Source organism: Salmo salar, chromosome 04 (genome assembly GCF_965601325.2).
Source record: "Salmo salar chromosome 04, fSalSal1, whole genome shotgun sequence".
NCBI classification, from domain to species: domain Eukaryota; kingdom Metazoa; phylum Chordata; class Actinopteri; order Salmoniformes; family Salmonidae; genus Salmo; species Salmo salar.
In genome coordinates, this window is record NC_138294.1 from 15,967,760 (window position 1) to 15,985,579 (window position 17,820).

General features: G+C 44.4%; 1 protein-coding gene across 1 annotated transcript in view; it reads left to right on the forward strand.

The window, feature by feature from the left end:
• The window catches only part of LOC106602199 (zeta-sarcoglycan), a 298,123-nt gene that overhangs the window by 254,015 nt on the left and 26,288 nt on the right, over positions 1–17,820 (forward strand). Inside the window, exon 6 of the mRNA XM_045716437.2 lies at positions 2,912–2,984. Within this exon, the coding sequence (XP_045572393.1) occupies positions 2,912–2,984 (73 nt within the window). The remainder of the gene's footprint in view (positions 1–2,911; positions 2,985–17,820) is intronic.

The following is a 17,820-nucleotide window of genomic DNA, read 5'->3' on the forward strand; positions in this document are numbered from 1 at the left end:
GGCATTCTCTCAACCAGCTTCACCTGGAATGCTTTTCCAACAGTCTTGAAGGAGTCACCACATATGCTGAGCACTTGTTGGGTGCTTTTCCTTCACACTGCGGTCCAACTCATCCCAAACCATCTCAATTTGGTTGAGGTCAGGTGATTGTGGAGGCCAGGTCACCTGATATAGCACTCCATTCACTCTCCTTCTTGGTAAAATAGCCGTTACACAGCCTGGAGGTGTGTTGGGTCATTGTCCTGTTGAAAAACAAATGATAATCCCACTAAGCGCAAACCAGATGGTGTGGCGTATCGCTGCAGAATGCTGTGGCAGCCATGCTGTGTGCCTTGAATTCTAAATAAATCACAGACAGTGTCACCAGTAAAGCACCTCCACACTATCACACCTCCTCCTCCATGCTTCACGGTGGGAACCACACATGCAGAGGTCATCCGTTCATCTACTCTGCGTCACAAAGACACGGCGGTGGGAATCAAAAATCTCAAATTTGGACTCATCAGACCAAAAGACAGATTTCCACCGGTCTAATGTCCATTGATCGTGCCCAAGCAAGTCTCTTCTTATTATTGGTGTCCTTTAGTAGTGGTTTCTTTGCAGCAATTCAACCATGAAGGCCTGATTCACGTAGTCTCCACTGAACAGTTGATGTTGAGATGTCTGTTACTTGTACTCTGTGAAGCATTTATTTGGGTAGTTAACTCTAATGAACGTATCCTCTGCAGCAGAGGTAACTCTGGGTCTTCCTTTCCTGTGGTGGTCCTCATGACAGCCAGTTACATCATAGCGCTTGATGGGTTTTGCGACTGCACTTGAAGAAACTTTTAAAGTTCTTGAAATGTTACGCATTGACTGACCTTCATGTCTTAAAGTAATGATGGATTGTCATTTTTCTTTGCTTATTTGAGCTGTTCTTGCCATAATATGGACTTGGTCTTTTACCAAATAGGGCTATCTTCTGTATACTCTTTTTAAGGCCAGCATCCCAGAGTCACCTCTTCGCTGTTGATGTTGAGACTGGTGTTTTGCGGGTACTATTTAATGAAGCTGCCAGTTGAGGACTTGTGAGGCATCTGTTTCTCAAACTAGACACTCTAATGTACTTGTTCTCTTGCTCAGTTGTGCACCAGGGCCTCCCACTCCTCTTTCTATTCTGGTTAGAGACAGTTTGCACTGTTCTGTGAAGGCAGTTGTACACAGAGTAGTTTCAGATCTTCAGTTTCTTGGCAATTTCTTACATGGAATACCCTTCATTTCTCAGAACAAGAATAGACTGACGAGTTTCAGGAGAAAGTTCTTTGTTTCTGGCCATTTTGAGCCTGTAATCGAACCCACAAATGCTGATGCTCCAGATACTTATCTAGTCTAAAGACGGACAGTTTTATTGCTTCTTTAATTAGAACAACAGTTTTCTGCTGTGCTAACATAATTGCAAAAGGGTTTTCTAATGATCAATTAGCCTTTTAAAATTCTAAACTTGGATTAGCTAACACAACGTGCCATTGGAACACAGGAGTGATGGTTGCTGATAATGGGCCTCTGTACGCCTATGTAGATATTCCATAAAAAATCTGCCGTTTCCAGCTACAATAGTCATTTACAACATTAGCAATGTCTACGCTGTGTTTCTGATCAGTTTGATGTTATTTTAATGGACAGAAATGTGCTTTTCTTTAAAAAACAAGGACATTTCTAAGTGACCCCAAACTTGTGAACAGTAGTGTGTGTATATATGTGTATGTGTGCGTGTGTGTGTGTATATATATATATATTATATATATAATATATATATATATATATATATATATATATATATATATATTGTCCTTCTATTGTGCTACTATTGTCTTTCTATTGTACTTGTACTATCCTTATATTGTACTACTATTGTACTACTATTGTCCTTATATTGTACTACTATTGTCCTATTGTCCTTCTATTGTACTACTATTGTCCTTCTATGGCTTCTATTGTACTACTGCTGTCCTTCTATTGTACTACTATTGTCATTCTATGGCTTCTATTGGCCTACTATTGTCCTTCTATGGCTTCTATTGTATTACTGTTGTCCTTCTATTGTACTACTATTGTCCTATTGTCTTTCTATTTTGCTACTATTGTCCGTCTATTGTACTACTATTGTCCTATTGTCTTTCTATTGTACTACTATTGTCCTATTGTCTTTCTATTGTCCTACTATTGTCCTTCTATGGCTTCTATTATACTACTGTTGTCCTTCTATTGTCCTACTATTGTCTTTCTATTGTACTACTATTGTCATTCTATGGATTCTATCGTCCTACTATTGTCCTAGTGTATTTCTATTGTCATACTATTGTCCTTCTATGGCTTCTATTGTACTACTGTTGTCCTTCTATTGTACTACTATTGTCCTATTGTCTTTCTATTGTACTACTGTTGTCCTTCTATTGTACTACTATTGTCCTATTGTATTTCTATTGTCCTACTATTGTCCTTCTAAGGCTTCTATTGTACTACTGTTGTCCCTCTATTGTCCTACTATTGTCTTTCTATTGTCCTACTATTGTCATTCTATGGCTTCTATTGTCCTACTATTGTCATTCTATGGCTTCTATTGTCCTACTATTGTCCTTCTATGGCTTCTATTGTACTACTGTTGTCCTTCTATTGTACTACTATTGTCATATTGTCTTTCTATTGTCTTACTATTGTCCTTCTATGGCTTCTATTGTACTACTGTTGTTCTTCTATTGTCCTACTATTGTCCTATTATTGTCCTTCTATGGCTTCTATTGTCCTATTATTGTCCTTCTATGGCTTCTATTTTGTCCTTATACTGTACTACTATTGTCCTGCTATTGTCCTTATATTCTCTTTCTATTGTCCTCATATTGTCCTTCTGTTGTCTTTCTATTGTCTTTCTCAGGGAATGAAGGCGTCGTCTTCGGACATTCAGTGGAGACATCCCACATCAGAGCAGAACCTTTCCAGGATCTCAAGTAAGCATTCTGGGATCACACACATACAAATGGACACACACGAAGATGGATGGACAGACACACACACACACACACACACACACACACACACACACACACACACAGACACACACACAGACACACACACACACACACACACACACACACACACACACACACACACGGCTGGACACACACACACTGACTCACACATCCGCTACAAGACCATGGTGCTTGCCTACGGAGCTGTGAGGGGAACGGCACCTCCGTACCTTCAGGCTCTGATCAGTCCCTACACCCAAACGAGGGCACTGCGCTCATCCACCTCTGGCCTGCTGGCCCCCCTACCTCTGAGGAAGCACAGTTCCCGCTCAGCCCAGTCAAAACTGTTCGCTGCTCTGGCACCCCTATGGTGGAACAAGCTCCCTCACGACGCCAGGACAGCAGAGTCAATCACCACCTTCCGGAGACACCTGAAACCCCACCTCTTTAAGGAATACCTAGGATAGGATAAAGTAATCCTTCTAAACCCCCCCCCCCCCCCCCCTAAAAGATTTAGATGCACTATTGTAAAGTGGTTGTTCCACTGGATATCATAAGGTGAATGCACCAATTTGTAAGTCGCTCTGGATAAGAGCGTCTGCTAAATGACTTAAATGTAAATGTAAAAATTAAAAGAAAGGGAGAGTGAGTGGGAGAGTGTGTGTGTGTGTGTGTGTCCATACCTGTTTATTCCAGTAGTGTGTTGAGAGCCCTTGACTTCACTTCATAAAACCCATCTGCCTTGGCGGCGAGGTCATCCTGATGTGAGCGTACAGTAGAGACTGTAGTGCAGTGCAGTTATACAGCTCTTTAAGAGGACAGTCCTGGCCAGGCTGCTCCTCCATACACTCTCCAGTCATCTACATTAAACCCAGGTAAGGATCAGATGAGATGCTTTATACAGGCTCAGCTAGTGACCGAGGACACACTGCATCGACCCTCTCAGTCAATGGCTGATGGATAGAATGAACCAGGGTCTGTCTTCATAAAGCGTCTCAGCCACAGGAGGTTGGTGGCACCTTAATTGGGGAGGACGGGCTCGTGGTAATGACCGGAGCAGAATAAGTGAAATGGTATCAAACACATCAAACAGATAGTTTGATGCCATTCCATTCGCTCCGTTCCACCCATTATTATGAGCCCTCCTCCCCTCAGCAGCCTCCTCTGGTCTCAGAGTAGAGTTGCTAGGATCAGTTTTGTCTTTCAGATCGTCATGAATAACATTACATGGAGAAGAGGGACCTGATCCTAGATCAGCACTAGAATCAGCAATCCCCATTTCCATGTAATCGCTACGATCTAATAGGATCCAGGATCAGATTTCTCATTTGATATCTATTTTGTTATTGTATAGAAGGCAGAACGGATCCTTGAGATAGTGACAAGTGTAAAGGCATATACAGTGTTTCCCCTACAGTTGTACAGGTGGGCTTGCCTAAAAAGAGTTTGGTTTCTATTGTTTTCAACTGACAATGTTGATGCCAGAGGGCCTGGATGTTGCCTTGGGGGTGTCTCGCCTCACGCCGCCGTCTGGGTACAGACTTCAATAGCAAGTGAACATGTCATTCTCCTCTTAATTCAATACAGCTGTGTACTCTTATTGGGAATCCATTCAACACAGTTTGATGGCAGAGGTATTTGATCGCTGGTCTCTCAGCCAATCAAATCTCACCGATTTTATATACCTCTCGCCTCATTGGCCCGACAGCCGCATTGACTGCCGGCCATAACGCTTACATCCTCTTGAACAGTCAAGCAGCTCCGTATCAGTGTCTGTATTGTACGTCATAGCAATAATCCTTTAAAACGATAGCCTAAGGGCCCTGCGGGCTAGCTAGCGTAGCGGTAAGTACATGTGTGGATTGGCAGAGAGACTGACAGACAGGCAGACAGGCTAGCGTAGCGTAGCGTTAGCATACAGTGCAGTATGTAAATGTGTGGATTAACAGAGAGACTGACAGACAGGCTAGCGTAGCGCTAGCATACAGCGCAGTATATAAATGTGTGGATTAGCGGAGAGAGAGAGACAGACGGGTATGATGGAGAGCTAATGGGCAGCTTCCAGTCACCTATGAACTGCTTTTATGCAAATGTGGCAGGCTCATTTGTATATTGTCAGTGCAGATTAAGTTCTGGGTAGAGAAAGGGACTGATGGGCATGGATTGGACTGGAGGAGTGGAGGGAAGGAGGGACTGATGTAGGGAGAGGGAGAGAGAGGGGAGGAAAGAGAAGAGAAGGGGGGAGAGAGAGGGAGGGGGAAAGAGAGGGAGTGATAAAAATAGTGGGGGAGGGAGGGGGGAGAGGGAGGGAGGGGTGTGTTTTATGTATCATATTGTTACACCTTCTCTTTGTCCATCCCAAATGGCACCCTATTCCCTACATAGTGCACTACTTGCTATAGGGAATAGGATGCCTTTTGGGCCTCTTCCTCTGTCTGTAATATAGGTGTTGGTTGGGAAGTCTCTTTTGAATTTCTCCTGATTTCTCTCCGTCTAAAACCACAATACACCAGGTAGTTGCCACACACACACACATGCACGCACACACACACGCGCACACACACACACATGCGCACACACACAAAATGCATGACACATATGAATCATTTCAGAGTGGCACTCTCATCTCATCCCTTACCTCTGAGTGAACTGAAATGCGACACATTTTTGACTGACCGGCCGTGGCCTTTCTCTCCGCTCCGCGTCGGGGGTTAATTCGGTATTACACGCTTTACATATTTCACTCCCTCGTCTCTCACTCATTAATTGTTCGGCAGAATGGAAACATAGAAATGAATCAAGTTCATATCCCTACCTTTTTTATAGTTGTTTAATATAAGTGTGTTCATTAGGACTTGTACTTAACAGACGATCGAGGTGAATCACTGCTAATTAGCTGGACCAGGGCTTCTTTCTCTATTTTTGGATTTGGTATCACTTTTTTACTTTTCTTTTTTTGATCAAATCCGCTTTTTGGCCGAGGTCGTTTGTCCCTCCCCCTTCTTTCTTTCTCTATAAAAGTCCCCTGATTTTGCAGTTAAAGTAAATGAAAGATGTAATGACTTGATGGAGTCTATTTGAGGCTAATGATGTATGTTATGGTGTAACCCTCTGAAGTACAAATGAACATAGAATACATCCCAAATGGCACCCTACTCTCTATTAATTGCACTACTTTTGACCAGAGTCCTATGGGCTCTAGAGTCCTAGTAATGCACTAATGGGAATAGTGTGTCATTTGGGATGCAGCCAAGCCTACGCAGCAGGATAGACACGCCAATAGTTATAGAGAGTCTTTTAGAAGTTTGGACACAATTTGCTAGACGGGGACCCCAGGAAAACTGGGATAAAGTCCTCTCCTTTCGATTAACCCCAGACCCTGTTCCTAGAATGCCCTGTTGAAACTTTTGCATATTGGTCCCACCTAACCCCAAATTCTTTCTCCTACATCACATATTAACTACTAAAAATTAGTGTAAATGTGGTTTGTGTCTGTTGTCCTCTGTGGTTTGTAAAAATGGGAGAGAGAGAGAGAGAGACAGTAGAGAGAGAGAGAGAGAGAGAGAGAGACAGTAGAGAGAGAGAGAGAGAGAGAGAGAGAGAGACAGTAGAGAGAGAGAGGGTTAAAGGAGAGAGGGTTAAAGAAGAGAGACTGACAGTTAAAGAAGAGAGAGAGCGACAGTAGAGATACAGAAGGTAAAAGAAGAGAGCGAGAGAGACAGTAGAGATACAGAAGGTAAAAGAAGAGAGCGAGAGAGAGAAACAGTAGAGAGACAGAAGGTAAAAGAAGAGAGAGAGAGAGAGAGACCGTAGAGAGACAAGGTAAAAGAAGAGAGAGACAGTAGAGAGACGGATGGTAAAAGAAGAGAGCGAGAGACCGTAAAGAGACAAGATAAAATAAGAGAGAGAGACAGTAGAGACAGAAGGTAAAAGAAAAGAGAGAGACAGACAGAAGGTAAAAGAAGAGAGAGAGAGAGACAGTAGAGATACAGAAGGTAAAAGAAGAGAGCGAGAGAGAGAGACAGTAGAGATACAGAAGGTAAAAGAAGAGAGCGAGAGAGACAGTAGAGATACAGAAGGTAAAAGAAGAGAGCGAGAGAGAGAGACAGTAGAGATACAGAAGGTAAAAGAAGAGAGAGAAACAGTAGAGAGACAGAAGGTAAAAGAAGAGAGAGAGAGAGAGAGACCGTAGAGAGACAAGGTAAAAGAAGAGAGAGACAGTAGAGAGACGGATGGTAAAAGAAGAGAGCGAGAGACCGTAAAGAGACAAGATAAAATAAGAGAGAGAGACAGTAGAGACAGAAGGTAAAAGAAAAGAGAGAGACAGACAGAAGGTAAAAGAAGAGAGAGAGAGACAGTAGAGAGACAGAAGGTAAAAGAAGAGAGAGAGAGACAGTAGAGAGACAGAAGGTAAAAGAAGAGAGAGAGAGACAGTAGAGAGACAGACGGTAAAAGAAGAGAGAGAGAGACAGTAGAGAGACAGACGGTAAAAGAAGAGAGAGAGAGACAGTAGAGAGACAGACGGTAAAAGAAGAGAGAGAGAGACAGTAGAGAGACAGACGGTAAAAGAAGAGAGAGAGAGACAGTAGAGAGACAGACGGTAAAAGAAGAGAGAGAGAGACAGTAGAGAGACAGACGGTAAAAGAAGAGAGAGAGAGAGAGTAGAGAGACAGAAGGTAAAAGAAGAAAGAGAGAGACCGTAGAGAGACGGAAGGTAAAAGAAGAGAGAGAGAGACAGTAGAGAGACGGAAGGTAAAAGAAGAGAGAGAGAGACAGTAGAGAGACAGACGGTAAAAGAAGAGAGAGAGAGACAGTAGAGAGACAGACGGTAAAAGAAGAGAGAGAGAGACAGTAGAGAGACAGACGGTAAAAGAAGAGAGAGAGAGACAGTAGAGAGACAGACGGTAAAAGAAGAGAGAGAGAGACAGTAGAGAGACAGACGGTAAAAGAAGAGAGAGAGAGAGACCGTAGAGACAGAAGGTAAAGGAAGAGAGAGACAGTAGAGAGACGGAAGGTAAAAGAAGAGAGAGAGAGAGACCGTAGAGACAGAAGGTAAAGGAAGAGAGAGACAGTAGAGAGACGGAAAGTAAAAGAAGAGAGAGACCTTAGAGAGACAGAAGGTAAAAGAAAGAGAGAGAGAGAGAGTAGAGAGACAGAAGGTAAAAGAAGAAAGAGAGAGACCGTAGAGAGACGGAAGGTAAAAGAAGAGAGAGAGAGACCGTAGAGAGACAGACGGTTAAAGAAGCGAGAGAGAGAGTAGGGAGACAGGAGTTTGATCAAAGAGAACAAAATCTCAAACAAGAGTCAGAAGACAGAGAGTGCGTGTCATCAGCAATCAGCTAATTCCACTAGCTAACACTGGCTCCATAATCAGATGAGCATTGATCAAGCTGTTGGAAGTCGACACGGCCCAAATGACACCCTTTTCCCTACATAGTGCACTACTTTTGACCGGAGCTCTATGGGCCCTGTTTAAAAGTTGTGCACTATATAAGGAATAAGGTCCATTTGGGATGAAGCCAAAGAGTTCACAGAGGTCCAGACTCAATTAAAGCCTCATCCAAAGAACTACAGAGGAACAGGTCCAGTCGATATCCTCCTCTTCCCTCTCTGTACCCCCTTACAGCTCTACCTCCCTACCCCCGGTCAAAGGGGAACCCCTTTGAGACTTCAACCCCACTCAGAGTCAAGGGCTTTGGGAGAGATCTCCCCCACATATCCCCCTTCCCTCCAAAGCCACAGTGCAGTACAGTGATGCTCCTGAAGCAAAGTTAAGTTGGCTCTTTGGGAAAGTTTCTGTGAAGTGTACATGGCTCTTTGGGAAAGTTTCTGTGAAGTGTACATGGCTCTTTGGGAAAGTTTCTCTGAAGTGAACTTGGCTCTTTGGGAAAGTTTCTCTGAAGTGAACTTGGCTCTTTGGGAAAGTTTCTGTGAAGTGTACATGGCTCTTTGGGAAAGTTTCTCTGAAGTGAACTTGGCTCTTTGGGAAAGTTTCTCTGAAGTGAACTTGGCTCTTTGGGAAAGTTTATCTGAAGTGAACTTGGCTCTTTGGGAAAGTTTATCTGAAGTGAACTTGGCTCTTTGGGAAAGTTTCTGTGAAGTGTACATGGCTCTTTGGGAAAGTTTCTCTGAAGTGAACTTGGCTCTTTGGGAAAGTTTATCTGAAGTGAACTTGGCTCTTTGGGAAAGTTTCTCTGAAGTGAACTTGGCTCTTTGGGAAAGTTTATCTGAAGTGAACTTGGCTCTTTGGGAAAGTTTCTCTAAAGTCTACATGGCTCTTTGGGAAAGTTTCTCTAAAGTGTACATGGCTCTTTGGGAAAGTTTCTTTAAAGTGCACATGGCTCTTTGGGAAAGTTTCTCTGAAGTGAACTTGGCTCTTTAGGAAAGTTTCTCTGACGTGAACTTGTTTTTTGGGGAAAGTATCTCTGAAGTGAACTTGGCTCTTTCGGAAAGTTTTTCGTAAATTTGACTGAAAGTATGGAAAAGTTTCATGGAGGTTTGGCTCAAAACGGAAGTTGGTTCTGTGAGAAGCTTGATGATTCGCTTCACTTTTGTGGCCCACTTTAATAATAATGTCGATCGCATCAGGTGGGTTGGAAGTTAATGAAAATCCTTGGCTAAGGTCAACGCAGCCGGCGCTGTATTTCTTTAGTATGTGGGCTATGTACAGGAACAACCATCTGGGTCTTTTATGACCAAAACCAAAGCGCCTTTTATTCATTATCAGGCAGATTTACCGGGACATTGAGCAACAAGGACGTTCTCCACCATCCTCTTCCATCAACCATTAATTAGTTACACTGAAAGAGGCATTACAGGCATAGGAAAAGGCCTGAACAGAGTTGGGATATGGAAATAATTTGGTGTGTGTGTGTGTGTGTGTGTGTGTGTGTGTGTGTGTGTGTGTGTGTGTGTGTGTGTGTGTGTGTGTGTGTGTGTGTGTGTGTGTGTGTGTGTGTGGTGTGTGCGTGTGGTGTGTGCGTGTATGAGTGTACCAGCCTCTGTATATAGCCGTGTGTCTGTCAGTCATTGTGAACCCACCCAGAGGTTACGCTGCTCTGTGGCCTGGTTGCTGACATGTTAGTTTTGCAGCAGGCTGGACACCCAGGTCTCTTATAGCAGATGGAGAGCCGTGTGCGAGACTCTCGCTCATCTCAGAATGGCTCGGTTGGATCAGCAAACAGCCCAGACAATAGACTAAGAATGCATTCCGTCAACACTACACACAGTTTTACATTCCTACTCCCTAGTAGGTAAAGTAATTGTCCACTGAAAATCTCACTTTGAAAAGTCAATATTCTGTTATACACAAATAATGTTGTTGACTTGTCATAGTTGCTCTCGCTGTAACCTGTGCATTGCTGATATTTACATATTGATATGAGGAGCACAGCACCGCGACAGGAGTTCTGCCGGTTGGATTTCTTCACTTTGACAACCGCTTGGGCCAAACCCGACGAGCTTGACAATTCTGCGTTATTAGTTGTGCATCAACTGCCTTCCTTCTGACCGGTTGGCCTTACTTACTCCCCACAATGCAACACACTTGTGGGGTTTAGAGTTCCCTTTTCACTCCTCTTATCTAGCTTTAACCCAGTCTTAGTTGAACGAGCGGTGGTTCGGCGTAATCAGCGGAATTCCCTGCTAACGGGCCCTTTGGTACGCTCCATATTGTGGATGGTACAGTTGTACTTCAATGGTTCCCATGACCCAGCATGTACTCCTTGGAGCTACCCGCGTTTGAGACGGTGTACGGTGGCCAGGAGCAAAAACTCCCTATTAGTCGGGCCCAATGGAGAAACCATGGGAGGACCAGGCTGTTCGGAGTGGCCCTTCCTCTGAGGCTGTGCTGAGTCAAGATTAGAAGATTTCACCAGTGGAACCCAACCCACCTTTTTTCGGTTGTCAGGAAGTTCATCCTGTATGACTTAGCTCAAGTCGGGACCTGCTTCCCTTTAGTATCTTATTCTCCTTCGCTTTCCCTCCCAGTGCCGACTGCTCGCCCGATGCCGCACTCTAGGCCAAAGGCCTTCAGTATATCCAGTGAGTACAGTATCACCCGTGTACTGATCAAGGTCACAAGTCTCGTGCACCGCGACCTCATAGGCCCAGTGTCCTCAGCAGATCGAAGTTTGAGGTAGGCCATTTTCCGCGGGCTCCCATCGGAAAACCATAGACCAGGACTCTGCTGAGCCAGAACTGCTCAGCAATGAGTGGGGCAATTGGTAAGTACTTATCCACCTTTTCCTCTCTACCCCTCTCCAGGGTATCCTCATTCCTCTCATATCTCACCATGACATCCGCAACCACTCCCAGCTTACCTCTCACGAACAGCAAGTCGGGGATCCACAGACCCCCCTCCTTTGTTTTCACTCTCAGCTCTTTGCACCCCACTTTCACTGCTTCCTCGGCGAGTAGGTCACACATGAGATTGTGACTCCTCTACCTGGCATTGCCCTAGTATGTGTGATATTGTTTCCAACTTGTGGTCACCTTTTGCATACGGCTTCCACTTTGTTCCGCCCACGAGCCAATGTCTCCCTTGTAGGATATACGTTTGCCCTCAGTTTAAGCTCAGCTACATAGTGTAGCTGTTTAAATCGCACCGCTGCTGGATCTGTAAGCCAGCTGTAGCTGATCTTGTCTTGGTGGAACTTGCCAGATCCTTTTCCTTGGATTGGCAGCGCCGCCCAATCCTCAAATCCTTTCGACCTCCAGTTAGAGGGATACTTGCACAGCTGCTTGTGCTTTTTTGGCTCCACCTCTGCTCCCTTTGTGCTTGAGCCATCTTCCCCGACTGGCATCATAGCATCTAGGCTTTCTCCCAGTTTCGGAGTTTGCTCCGGGACTCCCTCTGCCCGTATCCACAGTTTTGAAAATTCCTCCTTTGGCATTGTATATTCCGTTACCGCTCTTGTCAGTGTGTCTGATGACACTGACAGGTTAAATAACCTTCGCGCCTGGATTGCTGGTATCATTTTTGCCAACTTCACAATGCCTAAGCCGCCGTCTTTGTTCCTAGCATTGAGCAAGTCGTCACAGGTTGATGGAGGTAGGTGCAGCCACTTTTTCACTGTTGTTTTAACTATCCCATCTAGGATAGTTACTTCGACTGTCCCGATGTCCCCGTGGTTTACCGTATATATCACTTGGGGGACTGTGTCACGCTCTGACCTAGGAGAGCTGTGTTTTCTCTGTTTAGCTAGGCCAGGGTGTGATAGGTGGGTGGGCATTCTATGTTTTGTTTTCTATGTTTTGGCCGGGTATGGTTTCCAATCAGAGGCAGGTGTCTATCGTTGTCTCTGATTGGAAGCCATACTTAGGCAGCCTGTTACTCCTTTGTTTTTTGTGTGTAGTTGTTTTCTGTTTTGTCAGTGTACCTTACGGAACTGTTGTCAGTCGTTTGATTGTTTTGGTTCGAGTGTCCTCATTAAAAGTTTAAATATGAGCACTATACACGCTGCGCTTTGGTCTACTCATTTCGACGTCTGTGACAGACTGCATATGCATTTAGTATGCTTACTTTTTGGCTGGGTTGTAGTGGCGCTTAATTGATACTGATGACCCACTCTAGGATTTGTCCTCTCAAATCTGGCTTTGAAATCCCCAGCCAGGAGTTCACTTTCATGCCCAGATATTTTTCTGATTTATCTGGGTCAATCAGGTGTAGCTTTTCCCCTTCGATTGTCCATGCCTGACAGTTATTGACGGTGAATGTTACGCCCCGTGTCTCACCATGAACCCATGGCACTTTTTTGGCTGCACACGTAGGCCAGAAAGTTGACAGAAACTTTCCAATATTTTGATGTTATGTTGCATGCCCGCCCAAGAGCTGCTCATAAGCACCAAGTCATCAGCAAATGCTAGGGTTGTCACCTTCTCTCCCCCAAACCTGTAGCCCTCTCCCATGCTCTCGAGCTTGCGAGTCAGAGGGTCTACCGCAATGTTGAAGAGGAGGGGGGACATTGGGTCTCCCTGTTTCACTCCCACTTTCATTTCGATTGGCGGTGAGGTTCCTTCCTTCACCTTTATTCTCGTACACACCTCTTCGTCGGAGTCCTTGATTAGTCTGATTATATGGCTATCGAGTCCCCTCTCTTTCAGGACATGGATTAAGTGTTCATGGGCCACTGAGTCAAATGCCTTGGCAAAGTCTATGAATACCACTGCTAGATCCCTTCTCTCTTCCCTGCTCTGATGTAATTCTCCATTTAGGACCATCAGGTTCTCCGCACACCCAGGGGTGGCAATAAAACCCCTTTGCCTGGGGTTGATCGGACATGCCTTCATCCTATAGTTGTATTTGTGGCCAAAGCATACATTACAAGAAAAACTCCCACTTAAAAAACACTTTAAAAAAGCTCAGCTGGCCAATCAGCTGTTTACTTGTCATGGATATTTTTTATGACCTGTATACGTCCACACCATTCTGTTGTTTGGGTACGCCCACACAATTCAAACATAGAAAAGCAGATTTTTAACATACTTAACTTTTGGAAAGGAAAACTATTTAACTCATATTGTAATTAATTATAAGTCATATTTCATTGAAATCTGGAAACACTGGACAGTTACTTTAAGATTTTGATGTGGAGAGAGGAAACTGATCCCAGATCTGTATCTGCAGCCAACTTCCACCTAGCGCTAGCTCATCAGAGGGCCTTCTTACTGTACAAGAACCCCTCTTCTGGAAAGGGGAATTTATAGAGAGAGTGGGAGATTTCAGCTGAGTGAAGCAGACGGTCTGTGTTCTAAAATGGTCCGTTTGTATGTGTCCGGTCCACCCCAGATAAATGGGTTTACAGTACAGTGTGTAGCCAGCTGGGAGTTTCCGGGTCTCTTCAAGCATGTGTTGGAACAAGCTGCAGTTAATGGAGCGCAGTGTTTATCGTTCTTCATTTGATGTTTGGTTATACACTTCTTCAGGGGGCAATTGGAAATAAATTAGATTAAAACACAATGCATGTGTGTGTGTGTGTGTGTGTGTGTGTGTGTGTACATGTGTTTGTAGTTTATCTGTGTGTGTATCTGTGTATCAGTTTCTGTTTTCTTTCGTCTCAAACCGAAACACCCTCTGGTCATTTCTCCTAGTCTCACTCAAACTGAAACATTATTTTACGGGCTCCGAAAACCTGATATTATCAAACTATCTCACCGCCGAAACACGCCTTCTGTTCTCTACGCGGCCACAACAGCTGCCGACACCCTCCAGACGTAACCGCGGTGACGGACGTAGACGGTTTGGGGGCCCGCGGGGTCCCGGGCATATTGATGTCTGTCTGCCTTCCTGGTAACAAAAATCTAAATGATACTTATTGAGCCATCAGTAGCCTTCCAGGAGAGATGTAGTGACTGAGAGAAGCTCCGGCTTAGTCTAATCACCTGTCCTCTTCTTTTACTTCCAACCAAAACATCATTATCGTCTTCAGCCATTTTCTTTTTTTTAACACTCTGAAAACACTCACCAGCTGGGACTTTCAGGGGCTTTTGTTAGATTTACTGGCAACACCTGGATCTGCGAGTCGGATCTAAATGGATTGGCCACCTTCCAATTCTGATCTTTTTTCACTAATTGGTATCTTGACCAATCAGATCAGCTCCTTTGCCCATAATTGGGCCAAAAGGTCAGAATTGGGCTGCCTGTGTAAACGCAGTCATCGTCACCCTATAGTATATTGCTGTTCTGTAACATGAGCTTTTGTATAGAGAGAGTGAATCCTTACTAAAAAGGTAAAGCCAAACCAATGTTAAGTGGTGTTTCAGCCAAAACCGATATCACAGGCCTCAAATCAAATCCCATTTTATTGGTCACATACACATGGTTAGCAGATGTTAATGTGAGTGTAATGAAATGTGTCTACTTCTAGTTCTGACAGTGCAGTAATATCTAACAAGTAATCTAACAATTCCAAAACAACTACCTAACACACACACATGTAAAGGGATGGAATAAGAATATGTGCATATAAATGTATGGATGAGCAGTATATACATATGAGATGAGTAATGTAATATATGTAAACATTATTAAAGTGCATTATTTAGAGTGACTAGTGATCCAGCCTAGTGGTAAGAGTGTTGGACTAGTAACCGCAAGGTTGCAAGATTGAATCCCTGAGCTGACAAGGTAAAAATCTGTCGTTCTGCCCCTGAACAAGGCACTTAACCGTCATTGAAAATAAGAATTTGTTCTTAACTGACTTGCCTAGTTAAATAAAGGTTAAAAAAATAAATAAATAAAGTGGCCGATGATTTGAGTCTGTATGTACACAGCAGCCTCTGTGTTAGTGATGGCTGTTTAACAGTCTGATGGCATTAAGATATACGTTTTTTTTTCAGTCTCTCGGTCCCAGTTTTGATGCACCTGTACTGACATCGCCTTCTGGATGATAGTGGTGTGAACAGGCAGTGGCTCGGGTGGTTGTTGTCCTTGATGATCTTTTTGGCCTTCCTGTGACATCGGGTGCTGTAGCTGTCCTGGAGGGGAGGTAGTTTGCCCCTGATGATACGTTGTGCAGACCGCACTACCCTCTGGAAAGCCTTGTGGTTGAGGGCGGTGCAGTTGCTGTACCAGGCGATGATACAGCCCGACAGGATGCTATCAATTGTGCATCTGTAAAAGTTTGTGAGGGTTTTAGATGAGAAGCCAAATTTCTTAAGCCTCCTGAGGTTGAAGAGGCCCTCCTTCACCACACTGTCTATGTGGGTGGACCATTTCTGTTTGTCAATGATGTGTACGTCGAGGAACTTAAAACTTTCCACCTTCTCCACTACTGTCCCATCGATGTGGATAGGGGGCTGCTCCCTCTGCTGTTTCCGGAGGTTCACGATCATCTCCTTTGTTTTGTTGACGTTGAGTGAGAGGTTGTTTTCCTGACACCACACTCCAAGGGCCCTCACCTCCTCCCTGTAGGCCGTCTCGTTGTTGTTGGTAATCAAGCCTGCAAACATCTGCAAACTTGATGATTGAGTTGGAGGCTTGCATGGCCACACAGTCATGGGCGAACAGGGAGTACAGGAGGGGGCTGGGCACGCACCCTTGTGGGGCCCCAGTGTTGAGGATCAGCGAAGTGGGGATGTTGTTTCCTACCTTCACCACCTGGGGGCGGCCCATCAAAAAGACCCAGGACCTCAAGCTTAATGATGAGCTTGGAGGGTACTACGGTGTTGAATGCTGAGCTGTAGTCAATGAACAGCATTCTTACATAGGTATTCCTCTTGTCCAGATTGGATAGGGCAGTGTGCAGTAGTGTTCATGGTGTTAGTAACTTCGGGCCCTAGTTATTGACTCAAATCCTAGCTGGAGTTTCACAGGCATACACTGGCAAATCTCCAATTGCTAATCTCCAAATCTCAAATTATGAGCCGACTCCTAACTGAATGTCTGAGTTCTTCCTACCCTAGTTTTAATGCCATGCTATTGATAACTTTAGAAAGTGAAACAACCACTTCAGATAGGAGGGAATCCCAATCCAGCCTCACATAGCAGAATATCCACCCTAGAATATCCACCCTATAATATCCACCCTAGATTATCCTTACCCTAGAATATCCACCCTAGATTATCCACCCTAGAATATACACCCTAAAATATACACCCTAGATTATCCACCCTAGATTATCTTTACCCTAGAATATACACCCTAGATTATCCTTACCCTAGATTATCCACCCTAGATTATCCTTACCCTAAACCTACTGGCCCCAGTTATAATGCTTCACAGCTGTTTTAATACCTCCTGTTACCCCACCAACCACTTCAGCTGGAAGTGGATATATGAATCCGGCCTCACACAGCAGAATATCCACCCTATCCATCGTCTCCTATAGCGTATAGACTCACTCCAGAGGTGGGCTGTATGGGCCAGATTGACTGAGCACCCCAGAAGCCTGAACCATTGATTTCTTGTGAAGCCTGCACTGATTTAGCTAGCGGCCTTTCTGACGTTATGTGTCGTTTCACTTCAACCTGGGACTGAGCCTGGGACTGAGCCTGGGACTGAGCCTGAGTCTGCAGGTGTTACTGCCACTGGGAGGAGGAGAGAGGCCTTGTGCTGTCTTCACAAATACCTTACATCTGACCCAGCATTTTATTTTTTTGTGCTGAGTGAGAGAATGTAGTACATTTCCCCTCCACCACGTGAGACCAGGGAAAGAGGCAATGACACTGAATGTGGAACAATATGTCACATTGTTACGGCTCCCTCATCATCTCTCTCTCTGTTTCTCTGTCTCTCTCACACATCTAGCACAGATAGAATAATGTGAGCAGCTAGCTCGTATTACCCATTTTATCTCTCTCTTTCGCTCTCTTTCTCCCTCCCCCATGTCTCTCTCTCTGTTGAAATGTCACGTCACCTCAAAAGCGCCTGACGTTTCAGTCCCTCTCCAAGAACAGTCATCCTCTCCTTTCCTCCTATCCTCTCCTTTCATCTCCTTTTCTCTCCTTTCCTCCTTTCCTCATTTCCTCTCCTTTCCTCCGTTCCTCTCTTTTCCTACTGTCCTCATTTTCTCCCTGTCTTTTATCTTGTCTTTAAAGGAAGTGTTTTCATCAATACTTTTAGACTACCTGACAGGCATTTCAGGCAGACGAACAATGGTGTCTCTCCTCCTAGCAGGAGGCAGTATTAGTCAGCATATGGTCGCTCAGAGGGGTGGCATGCAGTAGTACAACAGATTCCCTCAAGCTTGGATAAAATGGGAGATAAAACCACATATAGATTATTTCTCAATTCATTTTTCTTTTACCCAATTCAAAAAGACTAGTATTTCCAGCTCATCAAATATGAAGCATATAAGTTAAGTTTCTCCTGAT